At 45.7% G+C, this 17630-nt stretch overlaps 1 protein-coding gene across 7 annotated transcripts in view; it reads right to left on the bottom strand.

Moving 5' to 3' along the window:
• Nucleotides 1-1583: 1583 nt before the first annotated feature.
• Nucleotides 1584-17630, bottom strand: part of ACOT7 (acyl-CoA thioesterase 7) — a 313478-nt gene continuing 297431 nt past the window's right edge. For all 7 annotated transcript variants that reach the window (XM_073561759.1, XM_073561758.1, XM_073561756.1 and 4 more), the window contains one exon: nt 1584-3850. In XM_073561759.1, the coding sequence (XP_073417860.1) occupies nt 3746-3850 (105 nt within the window). In that variant the 3' untranslated portion in view covers nt 1584-3745. The remainder of the gene's footprint in view (nt 3851-17630) is intronic.

Below are 17630 nucleotides of genomic sequence, written 5' to 3'. Positions count from 1 at the left end.
CAGCAGCAGATTTCTCAGTACAACTGTTTTAAGATTCAAATTGAGAGGTTTAAATAATTTACCCTTTGCTTCCTACTTTTGTGACATGTACTGCATGAAAAGTGTCACCTTGTTGCAGCACGCTCCACTATACACATGAAGGATTCATTAGGACAACGGAAATAGACGTTAGAAATCTTCTGATGCCAGTAATACGTGCATTATACAAATTCTCTTATATATACTGTGTGTGCCAAGAGAGTAGCATACTTGAAAGGGGATTTCAGTATGTGTTTGATAGAGAGTCCATCTATAGATAAGTTAATAACACAGTGTCTTGCTGCTCTGTATCTGCGGGAGAAGCTTGTTCGGATCCCATGCAGCTAGTGGTGCAGTGCAAGATTTTTATGAATGCAAAAAAAAATTAGTACTACTTCCTTCATTTTTCTCTTGAAATCTTGCATCCCCAGGCAGCGCACATGCCCTGTACTTCTTGCTGAGTGCCCCAGCACCGAAAGAATTGGATTCTGTAGAAGAGGCCTTAGGCTCCCCAACATTCTCCATTTCGTGGCACAATGATATGATTGCAAGCAAGAGAGAGAGAGAGATTGATTATTGGCTAAATGATTAAATGGTTCGTACTCACCTCCCGGACCAACGTCACTACAGCAATGTCAGGGTGCCGTGTCTCCCACCGGTCACGTGACATTGCTTAAATCAGTGCCCGTCGATGGACTGCAGCCCATAGTTCAGCCAGTCTGGGAGGTTTGTGTTTTTTTTTTTTATTTTATCTTGGACACTTTAGCATTTAAGAATGGGTTTTCCAGAAGACAAAGCCTTTGCAACCTTTAGAGGAACCTGTCACGTGGAAAAAATGCTATTAACCTGAAGATATAGGGTTAATAGTGTTTTGAACCTGCCAGGTGTTGCCACTGAAAGCCCTGAACTTTATTCCTCCCGGCAGCATTCAGCGATCAGTCATAGGGGTGGTTCACTTATCGCTCTGTGTATAGAGAACTGTGGCTGTAACCGCATTCTCGGCATTTACTGACAGCCGGCTCTAATGCTGATCCTGCTGTCAGTCGGTGCCGGGGGCACGGTTACGGCTGCAGCTTTCTATAGACAGAGTGGTGACTGAAGCGGTGATGACGCCACCTCTATGACTGAAAGCCGAATGCTGCCAGAAGGATTACAGTTCATTTCCTCCTGGCGTTGGGGCTCTCAGTGGCGGCGCCAGACAGTTTCAGTATGCTATTAACCCTATATCTGCAAGTTAATAGTTTTGTTTTCATGTGACAGTTTTCCTATAATGGTGGATTCCCCTCTGTTAAAGGATTTATAAGGTTTTTCTAAGTTCCTTTAAAATTTCCTCCAATAACCAGTCACCCTAATTCTTTATATGTGTTAGACAAAACCTTCAGATGAAAGCTGATTAAATAAAACCATAATTAAAATGAAATAATAACATAATTACAAAAACACACACTAGTGCTCCCTATTGGACACAACACTGGAAAATAAAATCCCATATTTACCTGCAAAATTAACCTTTATATACAATATCTTGAATTACGTGTTCCCAAATCATGACTCTGTAATCCAAAAAGTTTCCACCTATTTTTTTTATTAGAAATAAAATATGCAGTGAAGACCATATAATAGCTCCATGTTCTACATCACACAGCTGCAAGCGGAAAAAAATACATCTCTATATTGCCAAAATACAGAAGTTATTGGAGGTATTTGGTCTGAACACTTCTATACATTAGTTACGAAAATATTTTGACCTCTGATCATGGACACGATAAAGCTTAGAAAGCGCTTACATTACAGCAGCAGGGGAGTCAATGGACTTCATCACACTTTTAAGCAACTTATTCCAGAAAATATATTGCGAGGTGGAGAACATTTTCCAGTTCTGGCCTCTATGACTGTTTGCATGCGATTGTACACAAAATGTAACTGCTGCATAATGAAAAGTTTGGTAAGTTTCTAATAAACTTTTAGAGGAATTTGTCATTCCCCGAACCCCATTTTTTTCTAACTATTAATTTGTACAAACACTTTGCAACTTTTGGTCCTTTTCTGCCAACCGTTTCTTAAAAGCAAATGGGGATCAGTAAAAGGGGAAACAGCCAATCACAGCGCAAAGAATTCACAATAAGGAACTCCAGAAAACTAGAGTAAGTTGTAGATGAAAACAAAGTGACACAACCCAAAGAAGGGAGCACCTTCGAATAAATGTAGTGCCCCTTAATCCAATAAGATTGGGCAAGGAAAGCTCATCTCGAGAAATCTTCCAATTGTGGTTCTATTTCTCAACATTTCAAAATTTCTTCTTGCTGTCAGTGAATGATAACCTTAAGCTCAAAAGACCCAATACATCTCGAGGCTGAGGGTTTGCTACAATTGTACTCCGTCTACACAAGCCTCTTTGTGAACTACTCCTCTATGAACTACTACCACCAACAGGCAGCCAGGAAAGCCAACCACAAGACAATAAGGCAGAAAGCGGTTGTGAGGCAATCACAACTCAAAAAAGTTCTAAAGTTTTCCAAATACAACACTTTGGGTCAATAAGACGTCAGCTGTAGAATCACATCACACATCAGAAGCTAAGGAAAGGGGCATCCGAGATTATGTGATACTCGTCATGGCGGGAACACCAGGTCCGCTCGGCACAGGAAGGGTCACCAACTTTGGCTAATGTTTTGGGAATTGTGAGGCGTCTTGGTAAAATTTTGATGTTGCTCATGTCAGTCACTCAGATTGTCGCACCATGACATAGATGAGAGTTGCAAAATAAAACTATATGGTTAGTGTTTAGACGTGACCAGGCAAATTTGGGTTACTGTCAAGGATAGGTCTCAAGAACTCTAACCAGAGGTCAAACCGCTCTCAATAAAAGGTCTGTAAGCACCATGTGAAGACTAGGGGAGCCTAAGGATACGCAGTGGGATAACTCAACACTTGTGGCCACCAATGCAAAATTTTTATCGGGACACCCAGTTATGAGAGGTCCTTAATAGTAGTGGTCTTTTTGGGCCCTCCAAGTTTCCAGGTTCAGGAGTGATTCTGCCCTGAGGTTGCAGAGGTATAGTATTTACTCATGAGTAGTCAAGTCATTTCACAAAAAAAGATCTAGAAGGAATAGATAAGGCAAAACCAAACATCCCTTTAAATTTTTCGAAGAGGTCCCCTGAAATTTATGTGGTCTCCATGGTTTACAGACATGTTTTTTTTCCCTCTACACCTCCTTTTTCCAAAACTCTTGATCCAATATCACATCCCTTCGTAGCTAAATATCCATTTCTTCTGGAAAGAGAAGTCCTGCTTGGATTTTTGCCATCTAGTAGCAAACATTTGGAACCAACTAGGGCCGTGCCTCCCATCTCAAAGCCCCCCATAGCACCTGTAAAGTATGTTGTTCTTCAAAAGCACAAACAGCCCAAAGTGTTATTTTGTAATGGGAAAACTCAAAAGGCCAATGTAAAGTAAGACTGTGCAATAATCTGGACTTGTAATTAACCTATTCTACTGTGCATTGCAGTCTACTGAGTATCCTAAGCTGCATTACTGCTCATTACATGGACGCCGCATTCCCACCTACATATGTGTTATCCGAGTGCACAAACAACGGCAGAGGGTAAATAAGTTATTATTAAATCTTACATCACAGAACACAATACTTAGTGATCATATTGGCAAGTGCTATCAGTCAAGGCTTCATTCTCTTGATCACTGCGGCAATCCCTGAGAAATTCGGTTATTGTTGTGTCAAGGACTGTGCGTTCATCTGTCTCTTGGCTTTGGTTTGCAGGTAGCGGCCTTTTCCTTCCTCAAATCGTTTCCTTTCTTCTTCAGTCTCAATCTACATTAGGAAACACAAATATAAGCAGAGTAGTAAGCGGAAAGTATAAATGGAAATGAGTAATAAGCAACATGCAAAAGAGTAAACTTGTACACGTATGTACAGTGACTCCACTAACAGAATATTGAGTGCAGCTCTGGAGTAAAATACAGGATGTAACTCAGGATCAGTACAGGATCAGTAATGTAATGTATGTACACAGTGACTGCACCAGCAGAATAGTGAGTGCAGCGCTGGAGTAAAATACAGGATGTAACTCAGGATCAGTAACAATGTATGTACACAGTGACTGCACCAGAAGAATAACGAGTGCTGCTCTGGCGTATAATACAGGATGTAACTCAGGATCAGTACAGGATCAGTAATGTAATGTATGTACACAGTGACTGCACCAGCAGAATAGTGAGTGCAGCGCTGGAGTAAAATACAGGATGTAACTCAGGATCAGTAACATAATGTATGTACACAGTGACTACACCAGAAGAATAACGAGTGCTGCTCTGGAGTATAATACAGGATGTAACTCAGGATCAGCACAGGATAAGTAATGTAATGTATGTAGGGGAAGTGGGCTGACGTACGGACCTGTCTGCAGTGGGAAGGTAAAGGTATAGTGTGCTTTAGGTGGACTGTTGTATTGAAAGGAGACAGCTGGATATAGGAGAGGTGGGTGTAGCACTGCAGTTTGGCCACAAGATGGGAGTAGAGAGTTGTGAGCAAAGGACTGAACATCAGCTTAGGGCTACGAAACCGCACAGTCATGGGGGGCGGGGTTACAAGAACTCTAGGGGGAATTTCCAAGGAGGGGGATAAAAGGAGGCTGGAGAATTCTAGAAGCGGTCAGTCCAGGGAGAGGAGCTGAGGAGTAGAGAAGACCTAAGGAGGCTAAGCACAGAGAAGAAGTTCCAGAGGGGAGAGCTGAGACAGGGGGGTGGCCCTGACAGGAGAAGCCGCAGACGGAGAGACAAGAGAAGCCGCAGACGGAGAGAGCCTGGGGTAACCACAAGACGGATGGACTCAGGCAGGTGAAGCGCTGTAGTGGTAGGCCTAGGGCAGCTGCAGTGAAAGCAGCGAGGGCCGTCAAACAGAAGGAGGAAGCGAAGGTACCCGGGCCTGTGTGCGGAGAGTGTCTAGCCGCTGCTGTATGTTGCTGTGGGTCGTCGAGAGGACGGCCAATAAAGAGGACGGCCAATAAAGAGGACCTGTTGGACGCACTTCAGTCTCCATCTCAGTCTGTTCGCGGTGGTAAGAGGGCCACCCCCCATTCGGCTCACCTACCTACATGTACACAGTGACTGCACCAGCAGAATAGTAAGAGCAGCTCTGGGGTATAATACAGGATGTAACTCAGGATCAGTAATGTAATGTATGTACACAGTGACTCCACCAGCAGAATAGTGAGTGCAGCTCTGGAGTATAATACAGGATGTAGCTCAGGATCAGTATAAGATACTTAATGTAATGTATATGCTATGTCCATCCTGCATCTTATACCTTTGGCAGTGCGGCTGCTGCTTTGTGGCTCTGCAGCTGCCAATTTTTTTCCAAGCTGATACTGGGTTTGTGACTTTCACAACCTTTACATGTGAGCATTTTCTCTCCCACCGTTTTCTCATTTTAACCCACTTTAAGACACTATTGCACTTTTCTTTTTGGGCAGATGGGGAAATCAACCCTTTTGAAGAATCTCAGACAACCCCCTACTACTATTGCATTTATGGTTCCAAATTTCTAATTGTCCATAAACTTTTCTTGCTTTGATTTTTGTGTAAGTAATGTGGACAGGTGGACATCCTGGTTGTGAATATTCAGCATGATGATGATGAAATCTGCACTACTGCTTATCCAGCCAAACTCACTATTTATGAATGTAGAGTAATAGTTTAAATATATATATATACACACACACCCACAAATATTATATATATATATATATATATATATATATATATATATATATATATATATATATACACACACACACACACACACACACTGAAAAAGGGGTAAACAAATGGGCTGCTGACTGAGAGGCAGAATAGTTCTGTACGGTTTTTATTCATGATAAACAAGAGTCGCATTTCGGCAGGTCATCAGACCAGATTAAAGGAACTAATAAATGGGATTTCTATACATTATGAAAACATTAAAAGGGAATTACGTTAAGAGAGGCCGTACTGGGCCGCAGGTCTTAAAAGGGAGGCCGACATGACAGGGTTGAGTGGGAATATAGTAAGCTGGAGTAAGGGAATAGGATGGTATTACGGGATTAATGTATTTGAAAAAGGTGGGGGCTAGTGCTGGGATGAGGGGGAGGCGGGGTCAGAGGTGGTGTACAAGTTATCATTATAAGACAGTGTCCATCTTAGTGGGGCAACCATTTTTAGGTTCCCCCACATAGTGACAAGAAGCTGTGGGGTCTCGTCTTTAGAACCTTAATTATGGAGGTGGAAACAATGCTCCAACAACTGAGGTATGCTGAGGAGTCGCGGGGTGCTAGCTGCATGCAAGCTGCCTTCCAAGGATTGCTACAGGGAGCGGTGACTGGGTCACCTCAGGCACTGCAGGATGGACGTCGGCCGCAGAGAGCTAATTCTCCGGCATACCTTAGTCCGCAGGTCCCCTTCTGGTTCAGCACCGCATCAATAGCCCCTACTGGGACCCTCCGGCTCGGGGTGTGAGCTGTAAGCTGGCAGCTCACGTTACGAGAACCGGGAGGAATCCGAATAGGGGGAGGAATCAGTCTCCCTCTCTACATCAACACAGAAGGCTTACGGTCTGGGTGCGGAGGACGCCCTGTTGGGTGGCAGATCCGCTCGGCGTGGTCAGGAGGATACGGTGAGAGGACAGGGGCCTGGTACGCAGGCCCCTCAGCGAGGATACAATCGTGTGCGGCAGTCGGCTGGCACCGCCCATTCAACGGCAGAAGCGGCGCTTCAACAAGATGGCGGGCAGTGTCAGGCTGGCCTGGGGGCAATGATCAAGGGGGAGCCTGATGGTACATGCAGACTTCAGATCGATCACCAGCAACATTTTGGGGGGAGCACGAATCGATTCAACCGGATTCAGGATTTGCGGCTGCTGGGATCACAGCACCCAGGCAGCCAGGTGAGACTGATCATGTTTTCCTTACTCTTAACCCTTTGCTAGCCTTTTATGAGTGTATGGGTTAGAAATTTTGGTTATTTAAGGGGGGCTAGCGGAGGTATGATGTTTATTTTGCATGGGCTATGGAATTTTGTCCGGTTATAGGGATCTGGGATCCATACGGGATTTAGTCAGGTTATGGGGATCTGGGACCACTGCAGGTTATGGGGATCCGGGACCCCTTAAGGCAGGGTAGTGTGGTGCCCCCAGGAGTATGGTTGACACAGTGGCATTGCCTTCCTCCAGGAAGGGTGATGTCAGGCTTGGAAGCAAAGAAGGGTCTCTCTGGCAGTTAATCAATACACACAACACAGTTCCCACGCCAGGCCAACAGAGGGAGCTCTGAACCACGAAAGCGGGAGGAGTGCTCTCTGAGGGCCAGGAAGGGATTAGGAGTTAGTGTGAGGAGGGCAACGTGTGTAGACGTGTGGAGAGAAGCTGGAGGTTGAGCTGAGGATAGAGAGCTCCCTCCCAGTGAGAGCGCATGATCTGGAGCCTGGTCTCCACGGTTGTAAGGAAACTGAAGGTCCTGCAACAGAAACCAGAGGAATAGGAAGCTGTAGATGCTCTATTCCCACTTAAGACTCGGAGGCACAACAGCGACGGGTGAGTCAAGAGAGACAGGAGGCTACAGCTGTCTGCCGTACGAGGTAGTTCTAAGAGAAGATAAGAAGGAGGAACTTCAGTGTAACACTGTACTGGATGTACCTCAGCCAGCGCTAGGAAGGAGACTACACAACCCATCTAATAGAGAGATCCCTGAGTTGCTTCCAGGCTAGCCTGCTCCTGTACCATCTGTAATCTGGACCCTGGACTGCACTTACAAAGTAAAGGTAAAGAAACTGCACTCTATTGTGTCCTTGCCTCCTTCCTGCGACATCCTCAGCACTGCTACATCTCTGTGCCAAACACTGCACCCTCTTCCTAAACATTCAGCTACACTGCCCTGGGACCAACTGCCCGGCCTGTGGAGGGCTACACCACCATTGCTGCACCACACCATCTGTCCCAGAGGATCTGTCTGCAGCGTCGGCTTAACATCTTCATTGACGAACACCACATTTGGCATCACGAATCACTTATAAACTTTATTCCACCACTCATTTCCCCTTTTACATGGGCGCCCAGGGCCAAGGACCGGGTCACCGCTGCTGTGACATTCCCTTCTGAGAGACCGGCCCGGTACCGAGTACCCCACAGCCCAGGGAGGGCGACCCATTTTGGCATCACGAACAGGATTACGGAGCCCGGAATCCCCGGGTCCTGTGTGCCAGAGACTGTGTTTTGTGCTATAGACTGTGTGCGAAATTGGCGCCATTGCCGCCATTATCCCTCTGATTGGTGCGCGCGGGAAGAAAGGGGGCAGATCTTCGTGGGCGGAGCCAGCTGAGAAGCGCGAAAGGAGAGCGCGGGAAGAGAGTAGCTGAGGCCAGCAGTTCTGGCGTCCCCTGATCCAGCCGAAGAGCGGCATCCGGTAAGCCAGCGCAACCCCGCGGCATGACCCACGTTAACTCGGGGGGATAGAAAATGTCTGAGGACAACGCCAATGCAGCGGCAGACGCTCCCGCTAACCTCTCAGCGCCGCAAGATGCAGGGCCCAACGCAGCTGCGGCTCCAATAGCACCCACCGCAGCGGTCCCCATAATGCCGCTGTCTATGCCTTACATATCGGGAGTGGCCTGGCTACCACAGTATTCAGGGGAGTCACATACCCTGAGTGACTTCGAAGAGAGACTGTGCAGTTTGCTTGAAGTGTATCCTCTGTCTGAAAGCCAGAAGGTGAACATCCTTATTGGGCAGCTAACAGGTGCAGCACAGAGGGAAGTAAAAGCCTGGCAGAACACTGATAAAGAGACTGTTAAAAAGATTCTGGCCAAGCTGAGAAGCATCTTTGACACCCGCACTGCAGCTGAAATAAAGATGAGATTCTTTGGGTGCAAGCAGAGAGTGCAGGACAGTATACAGGACTATGCTCTCAACCTGCAGGAGGCGCTGCGTGCCGTCAAGCAGATTGACCCAGATAGTGTAAAAGATGGAGACGGACTGTTAAAAGAGCAATTCATTGAGGGACTCTTATCCAGCACCCACAGAGCACGGCTGCGTATCATAGCCCTACAGAACCCTGATCTGGACTTTGCTGATTTCAAGGACAGTTCTATCCGGGTGCTGCAGGAACCAACTGTCAACCGTCCAGCGCCCCCTAGGTGCCCAGCGATCACCTACCACCAGGAAGCAACATCTTCCCCTTCCATCCCTGTGGAGGCTGATGCACAGACTCTGGACAAAGACCCATCAGCAGAACTGCGTCTTCAGGTCCAGGAGTTGACCAAGGGTATGTGTTGTGAATTCATTTTCCCCTTCGTCACTGAGGTCTGGTGAACTCCCTATTCTGGTAAAGGAAGGTAATAAGCCTGATTATCAGGCACCTGAGTCTAATGATGATGACTGGCTGAGTGGAGTCACGGACTGGATATAAGGCTGCCGACGCCCTTCTGCCCTGCGGGTGATTTCTCTGTGGACTTCTAGGAAACCAGTCTGATTCCTGCTCCTCTAAAGCTAAGTTTTCTGCTTTGCCTTTTTGCATTTGTGTTTTGTTTTTGTTTGCCTTGCTTTTCTGGATTCTGCCATTCCCTGCTGGGGTGAGCTGATTCTCCTTTTGCCTGTTGCTCTGTCTTCAGAATTTTCCTGAGTACTGACATAGTCTTTTTGAAGCCTAGCGTCTTCAGGGCCTTTTTCACTGTCAGTCTGTTGGCTCTTATTTTCATAGGGTTTTTCACGGATTGCAGACAGCAGACTTCCTATCCTTTCCTATCTAGTTAGCTTGGGCCCCATCTTTGCTCAGTCTATCTTTCTGTCTGTGTTGTGTTCTTTCTTCTTGCTTCACCGTCATTATATGTGGGGGGCTGCCTTTTGCTTTGGGGTCTGCTCTGGGGCAGTTTAGATTTCCCTTTCTGTCTTTAGGCTATTTAATTCTCCGGCTGTGATCGAGGGGTCTAGGGCATCGTAGGAACCCCCCACGGCTACTGCTAGTTGTGTTGATAGGTTCAGGGGTCTGCAATCCGATAGCTGCCAACCTCTCTGGTTTTCTGGACTTAGCTAGCATTTCTGTTTTTGCCTCCTACGGTGACTCAATCATAACAGAATCACCCGCCATACCGCAGATCCTAGGGTACTCAATAGCAGGATAGAATTGTGTTTAAAAAAAAAAAATAAAGTGTGTATATTCTTTCCTCTATATCTCTGAGGCCGTAGGGGGAATTTTTTTTTCTCTCAATGGAGATAAAGCAATTGTCTGATCGTGTGGAGCAGCTCGCTGCGGAAGTGCGGGGAATTTCCGCCTACCTTGCTCGTTCGCATGCTGTTGAACCAAAGATCCCTACACCTGATGTATTTTTTGGAGATCGATCTAAATTTTTGAGTTTCAAAAATAATTGTAAATTATTTTTTGCCTTGAAGCCTAACTCGTCAGGGAGCTCCGCGCAGCAGGTTAAAATTGTCATCTCTTTGCTGCGTGGCGATCCCCAGGATTGGGCGTTTTCTTTGAAACCAGATGATCCTATTCTGACTAATGTGAACGCATTCTTTCAAGCCTTAGGGTTGTTGTATGATGAACCTAATGCTATTGATCAGGCTGAAAAGACCCTGTTGGCATTGAACCAGGGTCGAGATTCTGCAGAGTTGTACTGTCAAAAGTTCCGAAAGTAGTGGGCGGTCCTTACTACCTGGAATGATAATGCCTTGGCTGCTCTCTTTCGGAAGGGTTTGTCAGAAGCCGTAAAAGATACTATGGTGGGATTTCCTGTTCCCTCTGGTCTGGACGATTCTACGTCATTAGCCATTCAGGTTGATCGGCGTTTACGTGAACGCAGGATTGCGCGAGAGGTGTTGCCACCGGTTGAACAGACGTCTGAACTTATGCAATGTTATAGAGTTTTGTCTAAGGCGCAACGTCAGGAGTTCAGAAGGCATAATAAGCTGTGTTTTTTCTGTGGAGATGCCTCGCATATTATTTCTGTTTGTCCTAAACGAGAGAAACGCTTTGCACACACGTTTTCTGTTGGTGGTGTTCAACCTAAGTTTCTTCTGGCAATTACTCTGATCTGCTCCCTGTCCACATTTTCTGCCAAGGCTTTTGTGGATTCGGGAGCAGCGCTAAACCTAATGGACTTGGATTTTGCTAAACGTTGTGGATTTCCTATGACACCTCTGCAGACGCCTATCCCTTTGAGGGGGATTGATGCTACTCCTTTAGCGAAAAATAAACCTCAGTTTTGGACCCAGGTGGTCATGCGGGTCGCCCCAGACCATCAAGAAAATTGCAGATTTTTGGTGTTACATGGTCTGCATGATGCCGTTGTTCTGGGGTTTCCCTTGTTGCAAATTCATAATCCAGTCTTGGATTGGAAATCTGTGTCTGTGGTGAGTTGGGGTTGTCGGTGTGCCTGTAGTGAGGCTCCGGTTTTTTCCACCTCTCCTCAGTCGCATGATGTTCCTGACTATTTGGCGGTCTTTTATGATGTATTTAGTGAGAATGAGTCTGCGTCCTTGCCTCCTCATAGGAGTTATGACTGTGCAATTGAACTGAGCCCGGGGTGTAAATTTCCCAAGGGTCGGCTCTTCAATTTATCTGTACCCGAGCACGAGGCTATGCGGTCCTATATTAAAGAGGCGTTGGAGAAGGGTCATATTCGACCATCCTCTTCACCCTTAGGTGCCGTTTTTTTTTTTGTGGCCAAAAAGGATGGTTCTTTAAGGCCTTGTATTGATTATCGTGCCCTCAACAAAATTACTATTAAATATCAGTATCCGTTACCCCTGATTTCGGATCTATTCTCTAGAGTTAGAGGTGCTTGCTGGTTTACCAAGCTTGACCTCAGGGGGGCGTATAATCTTATCCGCATTAAGCAGGGGGATGAATGGAAGACGGCGTTTAATACTCCGGAGGGACATTTTGAGTACCTGGTGATGCCTTTTGGGCTCACTAATGCCCCTTCTGTCTTCCAGTGCTTCATGAACGATATTTTCCGAGACTTTGTCGATAAATTTTTGATTATCTGGATGATATTTTGATCTTCTCCAAGGATTGGGATTCTCATGTGGAACATATTCGGACTGTGTTCCAGATCTTGAGGGAGAATTCCCTGTATGTCAAAGGATCGAAATGCCTTTTTGGAGTACAGAGGATTTCATTTTTGGGATTTATTTTGTCTCCATTAACTATTGAAATGGACCCGGCCAAGGTACAGGCCATTTATGATTGGGTTCAGCCCACTTCTTTGAAGGCCCTCCAGAAGTTTTTGGGTTTTGCTAATTTTTATCGGAAATTTATAGCAAAATTTTCTAGTATTGCCAAGCCATTGACTGATCTGACTAAGAAGGGTGCTGATGTGTTGAATTGGTCTCCGGAGGCTGTTGATTCCTTTCAGGAGCTGAAGCGAAGATTTACCTCCGCCCCGGTTTTGCGGCAACCTGATGTCTCACTCCCGTTCCAGGTAGAGGTGGATGCTTCTGAGATTGGTGCAGGAGCTGTTTTGTCCCAAAAGGATCCTGTAACATCTAAAATGAATCCCTGTGCTTTCTTTTCCCGAAAGTTCTCTCCATCTGAACGTAACTATGATGTGGGGAATCGGGAACTGCTGGCCATGAAATGGGCATTTGAGGAGTGGAGACATTGGTTGGAGGGAGCTAAACATCAAGTTGTGGTCCTCACTGACCACAAGAATTTGATTTACCTAGAGTCGGCTAAACGCTTGAACCCTAGACAGGCTAGGTGGGCCTTGTTTTTTACACGTTTTGATTTTGTGGTCTCTTTTCTTCCTGGAACTAAGAATATCAAGGCAGACGCCCTCTCTAGGAGCTTCTTTGCTGATTCTCCTGTGGTGACCAAGCCTGCTACCATCTTAGGCGAAGGGGTAGTTCTTTCTGCCATCTCTCCTGATTTGAGACTTGCTCTGCAAGAGTTCCAGGAGGACAAACCTGAGCATTGTCCCAGTGGGAAGTTGTATGTTCCTGACCAGTGGAAGAAGAGAGTGATGTCTGAAGTTCATTGCTCTGCATTGGCTGGTCATCCAGGTATTTTTGGTACTAGAGATCTGGTGAGTCGCTCTTTTTGGTGGCCCACCTTGTCTCATGATGTCAGGAATTTTGTGCAGTCCTGTGGGACTTGCTCCCGGTCTAAATCTTGTTCTCGCTCTAGTGGGTTGTTGATGCCTTTGCCGGTCCCCAGGAGGCCATGGACCCATATTTCAATGGATTTCATCTCTGATATGCCGGTCTCTCAAAGAATGACTGTTATTTGGGTTATTTGTGATAGGTTCTCTAAGATGGTTCATCTTGTACCACTCCCTAAGTTGCCGTCTTCCTCTGAGTTGGTGCCCCTGTTTTTGCAACAGGTGGTTCGCTTGCACGGGATTCCGGAGAACATTGTATCTGACAGAGGAGTTCAGTTTGTGTCTAGATTTTGGAGGACTTTCTGTTCCAAGCTGGGAATTCAGTTGTCCTTCTCCTCTGCTTTTCACCCTCAGACCAATGGGCAGACAGAGAGAACAAACCAGACCTTGGAGTCGTATTTGAGATGTTTTATTTCCGCTGACCAGGATGATTGGGTTTCATTTTTGCCCTTGGCCGAATTTGCTTTAAATAATAGAGCTAGTTCTGCGTCTTTGATGTCACCTTTTTTTTGTAACTTTGGGTTTCATCCTCGATTTTCTTCAGGGCAGGTGGAGCCTTCTGCCTGCCCAGGTGTTGACACTGTGGTGGAGAGAATGCACCAAATCTGGGACCAAGTGGTGGATAAGTTATCTCTCTCCCAGGAAAAGGCCCAGCGGTTTTCCAATCGACATAGGACCATTGGTCCCCAGTTTAGATTGGTGATATGGTGTGGTTATCATCAAAAAATATTGTTATGAAGGTGGCTTCTCCTAAGTTTAAGCCTAGATTTATTGGACCTTACAAGATTTTGGAGATTATTAATCCGGTCTCTTTTCGTTTGGCTCTCCCTGTCACATTTAAAATCCATAATGTGTTCCATAAGTCCTTGTTGAAGAGGTTTGTTGAACCAGTTGTTCCTGGGGTGGCACCTCCGGACCCTGTATTGGTTGAAGGTAACATGGAATATGAGGTAGAGAAAATACTGGATTCTCATCTGGCTAGACGGAGACTCCAGTATTTGGTTAAGTGGAAGGGTTATGGTCAGGAGGATAATTCCTGGGTCTCTGCCTCTGATATTCATGCCAAAAGATTGGTGCGTGCCTTTCATCGGGCTCACCCTGATCGCCCTGGTGGCGTGGTTGAGGGTTCGGTGACCCCCTCCTCAAGGGGGAGGTACTGTTGTGAGTTCATTTTCCCCTTCGTCACTGAGGTCTGGTGAACTCCCTATTCTGGTAAAGGAAGGTAATGAGCCTGATTATCAGGCACCTGAGTCTAATGATAATGACTGGCTGAGTGGAGTCACGGACTGGATATAAGGCTGCCGACGCCCTTCTGCCCTGCGGGTGATTTCTCTGTGAACTTCTAGGAAACCAGTCTGATTCCTGCTCCTCTAAAGCTAAGTTTTCTGCTTTGCCTTTTTGCATTTGTGTTTTGTTTTTGTTTGCCTTGCTTTTCTGGATTCTGTCATTCCCTGCTGGGGTGAGCTGATTCTTCTTTTGCCTGTTGCTCTGTCTTCAGAATTTTCCTGAGTACTGACATAGTCTTTTTGAAGCCTAGCGTCTTCAGGGCCTTTTTCACTGTCAGTCTGTTGGCTCTTATTTTCATAGGGTTTTTCACGGATTGCAGACAGCAGCCTTCCTGTCCTTTCCTATCTAGTTAGCTTGGGCCCCGTCTTTGCTCAGTCTATCTTTCTGTCTGTGTTGTGTTCTTTCTTCTTGCTTCACCGTCATTATATGTGGGGGGCTGCCTTTTGCTTTGGGGTCTGCTCTGGGGCAGTTTAGATTTCCCTTTCTGTCTTTAGGCTATTTAATTCTCCGGCTGTGATCGAGGGGTCTAGGGCATCGTAGGAACACCTCACGGCTACTGCTAGTTGTGTTGATAGGTTCAGGGGTCTGCAATCCGATAGCTGCCAACCTCTCTGGTTTTCTGGACTTAGCTAGCATTTCTGTTTTTGCCTCCTACGGTGACTCAATCATAACAGGTACAGTCATATGTTAAAGTTTGGGCACCCCTATTAATGTTAACCTTTTTTCTTTATAACAATTTTGTTTTTTGCAACAGCTATTTCAGTTTCATATATCTAATTACTGATGGACTCAGTTATATTTCTGGACTCAAATGAGGTTTATTGTACTAACAGAAAATGTGCAATCTGCATTTAAACACAATTTGACTGGTGCAAAAGTATGGGCACCCTTATCATTTTCTTGATTTGAACACTCCTAACTACTTTTTACTGACTTCCACTAAATTGGTTTTGTAACCTCATTGAGCTTTGAACTTCATAGCCAGGTGTATCAAATCATGAGAAAAGGTATTTAAGGTGGCCACTTGCAAGTAGTTCTCCTATTTGATTCTCCTATGAAGAGTGGCATCATGGGCTCCTCAAAACAACTCTCAAATGATCTGAAAACAAAGATTATTCAACATAGCTTTTCAGGGGAAGGATACAAAAAGTTGTCTCAGAGATTTAACCTGTCAGTTTCCACTGTGAGGAACATAGTAAGGAAATGGAAGAACACAGGTACAGTTCTTGTTAAGCCCAGAAGTGGCAGGCCAAGAAAAATATCAGAAAGGCAGAGAAGAAGAATGGTGAGACCAGTCAAGGACAATCCACAGACCACCTCCAAAGACCTGCAGCATCATCTTGCTGCAGATGGTGTCACTGTGCATCGGTCAACAATACAGCGCACTTTGCACAAGGAGAAGCTGTATGGGAGAGTGATATGAAAGAAGCCGTTTCTGCAAGCACGCCACAAACAGTCGCCTGAGGTATGCAAAAGCACATTTGGACAAGCCAGTTACATTTTGGAAGAAGGTCCTGTGGACTGATGAAACAAAGATTGAGTTGTTTGGTCATACAAAGAGGCGTTATGCATGGAGGCTAAAAAACACAGCATTCCAAGAAAAACACTTGCTACCCACAGTAAAATTTGGTGGAGGTTCCATCATGCTTTGGGGCTGTGTGGCCAATGCCGGCACCGGGAATCTTGTTAAAGTTGAGGGTCGCATGGATTCAACTCAGTATCAGCAGATTCCTGACAATAATGTGCAAGAATCAGTGACGAAGTTGAAGTTACGCAGGGGATGGATATTTCAGCAAGACAATGATCCAAAACACCGCTCCAAATCTACTCAGGCATTCATGCAGAGGAACAATTACAATGTTCTGGAATGGCCATCCAAGTCCCCAGACCTGAACCATCATTGAACATCTGTGGGATGATTTGAAGCGGGCTGTCCATGCTCGGCGACCATCAAACTTAACTGAACTGGAATTGTTTTGTAAACAGGAATGGTCACAAATACCTTCATCCAGGAACTCATTAATAGCTACAGGAAGCGACTAGAGGCTGTTATTTTTGCAAAAGGAGGATCTACAAAATATTAATGTCACTTTTATGTTGAGGTGCCCATACTTTTGCACCGATCAAATTTTGTTTAAATGCAGATTGCACATTTTCTGTTAGTACGATAAACCTCATTTGAATCCAGAAGTGTAACTGAGTCCATCAGTTATTAGATATATGAAACTGAAATAGCTGTTGCAAAAACCAAAATTGTTATAAAGAAAAAAGGTTAACATTAATAGGGGTGCCCAAACTTTAACATATGACTGTATGGCTGCACTTGCTAAAACCGTACAGTCCCTGCAGGTATCCTCCAAGGAGAAGATCCAGTTCGCCTACAGTCCAGAGGATGTCCGGTGGCTAAAGAAGAAGAGGATCCTGCCACTCCGAGGAAGGAACAACGATCGCTATGACCAGGACGGACGTCCCATCTTTCGTCACTGTCACAAGGCAGGCCACATTGCAAGGTACTGTAATATAAAGGAGCAACCCATGGGGCAAAGGGTCAACCCCCAGGAGTAGGATCACAAGGCCCAAAGAACTGGCGAGCCAAGTATGTTGGAGGGAGACCAGTCCTCCCAGTGGTGATTGACGGTATCCCCATGAACGCTATGCTGGACACTGGCTCCCAGGTGACAACTATGCCCTATATCCTTTACAAGCGGTATTGGGCTGATTCTGAACTGGCTCGCGGCCCAAGTGGTGAACTCATAGTAGCTGCCAGTAATGGTCAGTCTTTACCACAAGTGGGATGTAAAGAAATTACTCTTAAAGTGGGTCGAGTAGAGCTAAAATCTCAAGGTCTGATAGTTGTGGATATTGATCGACGAGAATGTAATCCAATGATGACTCTTGGTACCAATGTGATTGAAAATTGTCTTTCCGAGGTTATTGTCTTGTTGCAACAGGTGGCTGAGACTGCTGGTTCCAGTAAACGAGTCCTGCAGAAGGAAATCAAGGCGCTGATGCAAAGACAGCAGGTAGAACTCTCTGGTGGAGAAATTGGCAGCGTCAGAATGAGTGATGCTTTCCCCATTGCAATACCCCCCAGATGTGAAATGTTGATTTGGTGTCGGGCAGCTATAGGTCTCAGAGGAAAGGATTACCAGGCATTGGTAGAACCAGTAGACTCT

The sequence above is a fragment of the Dendrobates tinctorius genome, unplaced genomic scaffold (genome assembly GCF_039654945.1).
Source record: "Dendrobates tinctorius isolate UK_male_01 unplaced genomic scaffold, ASM3965494v1 ptg000326l, whole genome shotgun sequence".
Lineage (NCBI taxonomy): Eukaryota > Metazoa > Chordata > Amphibia > Anura > Dendrobatidae > Dendrobates > Dendrobates tinctorius.
Note: the sequence above shows the minus strand (reverse complement) of the source record. Positions and strands in the feature narration are given on the sequence as shown.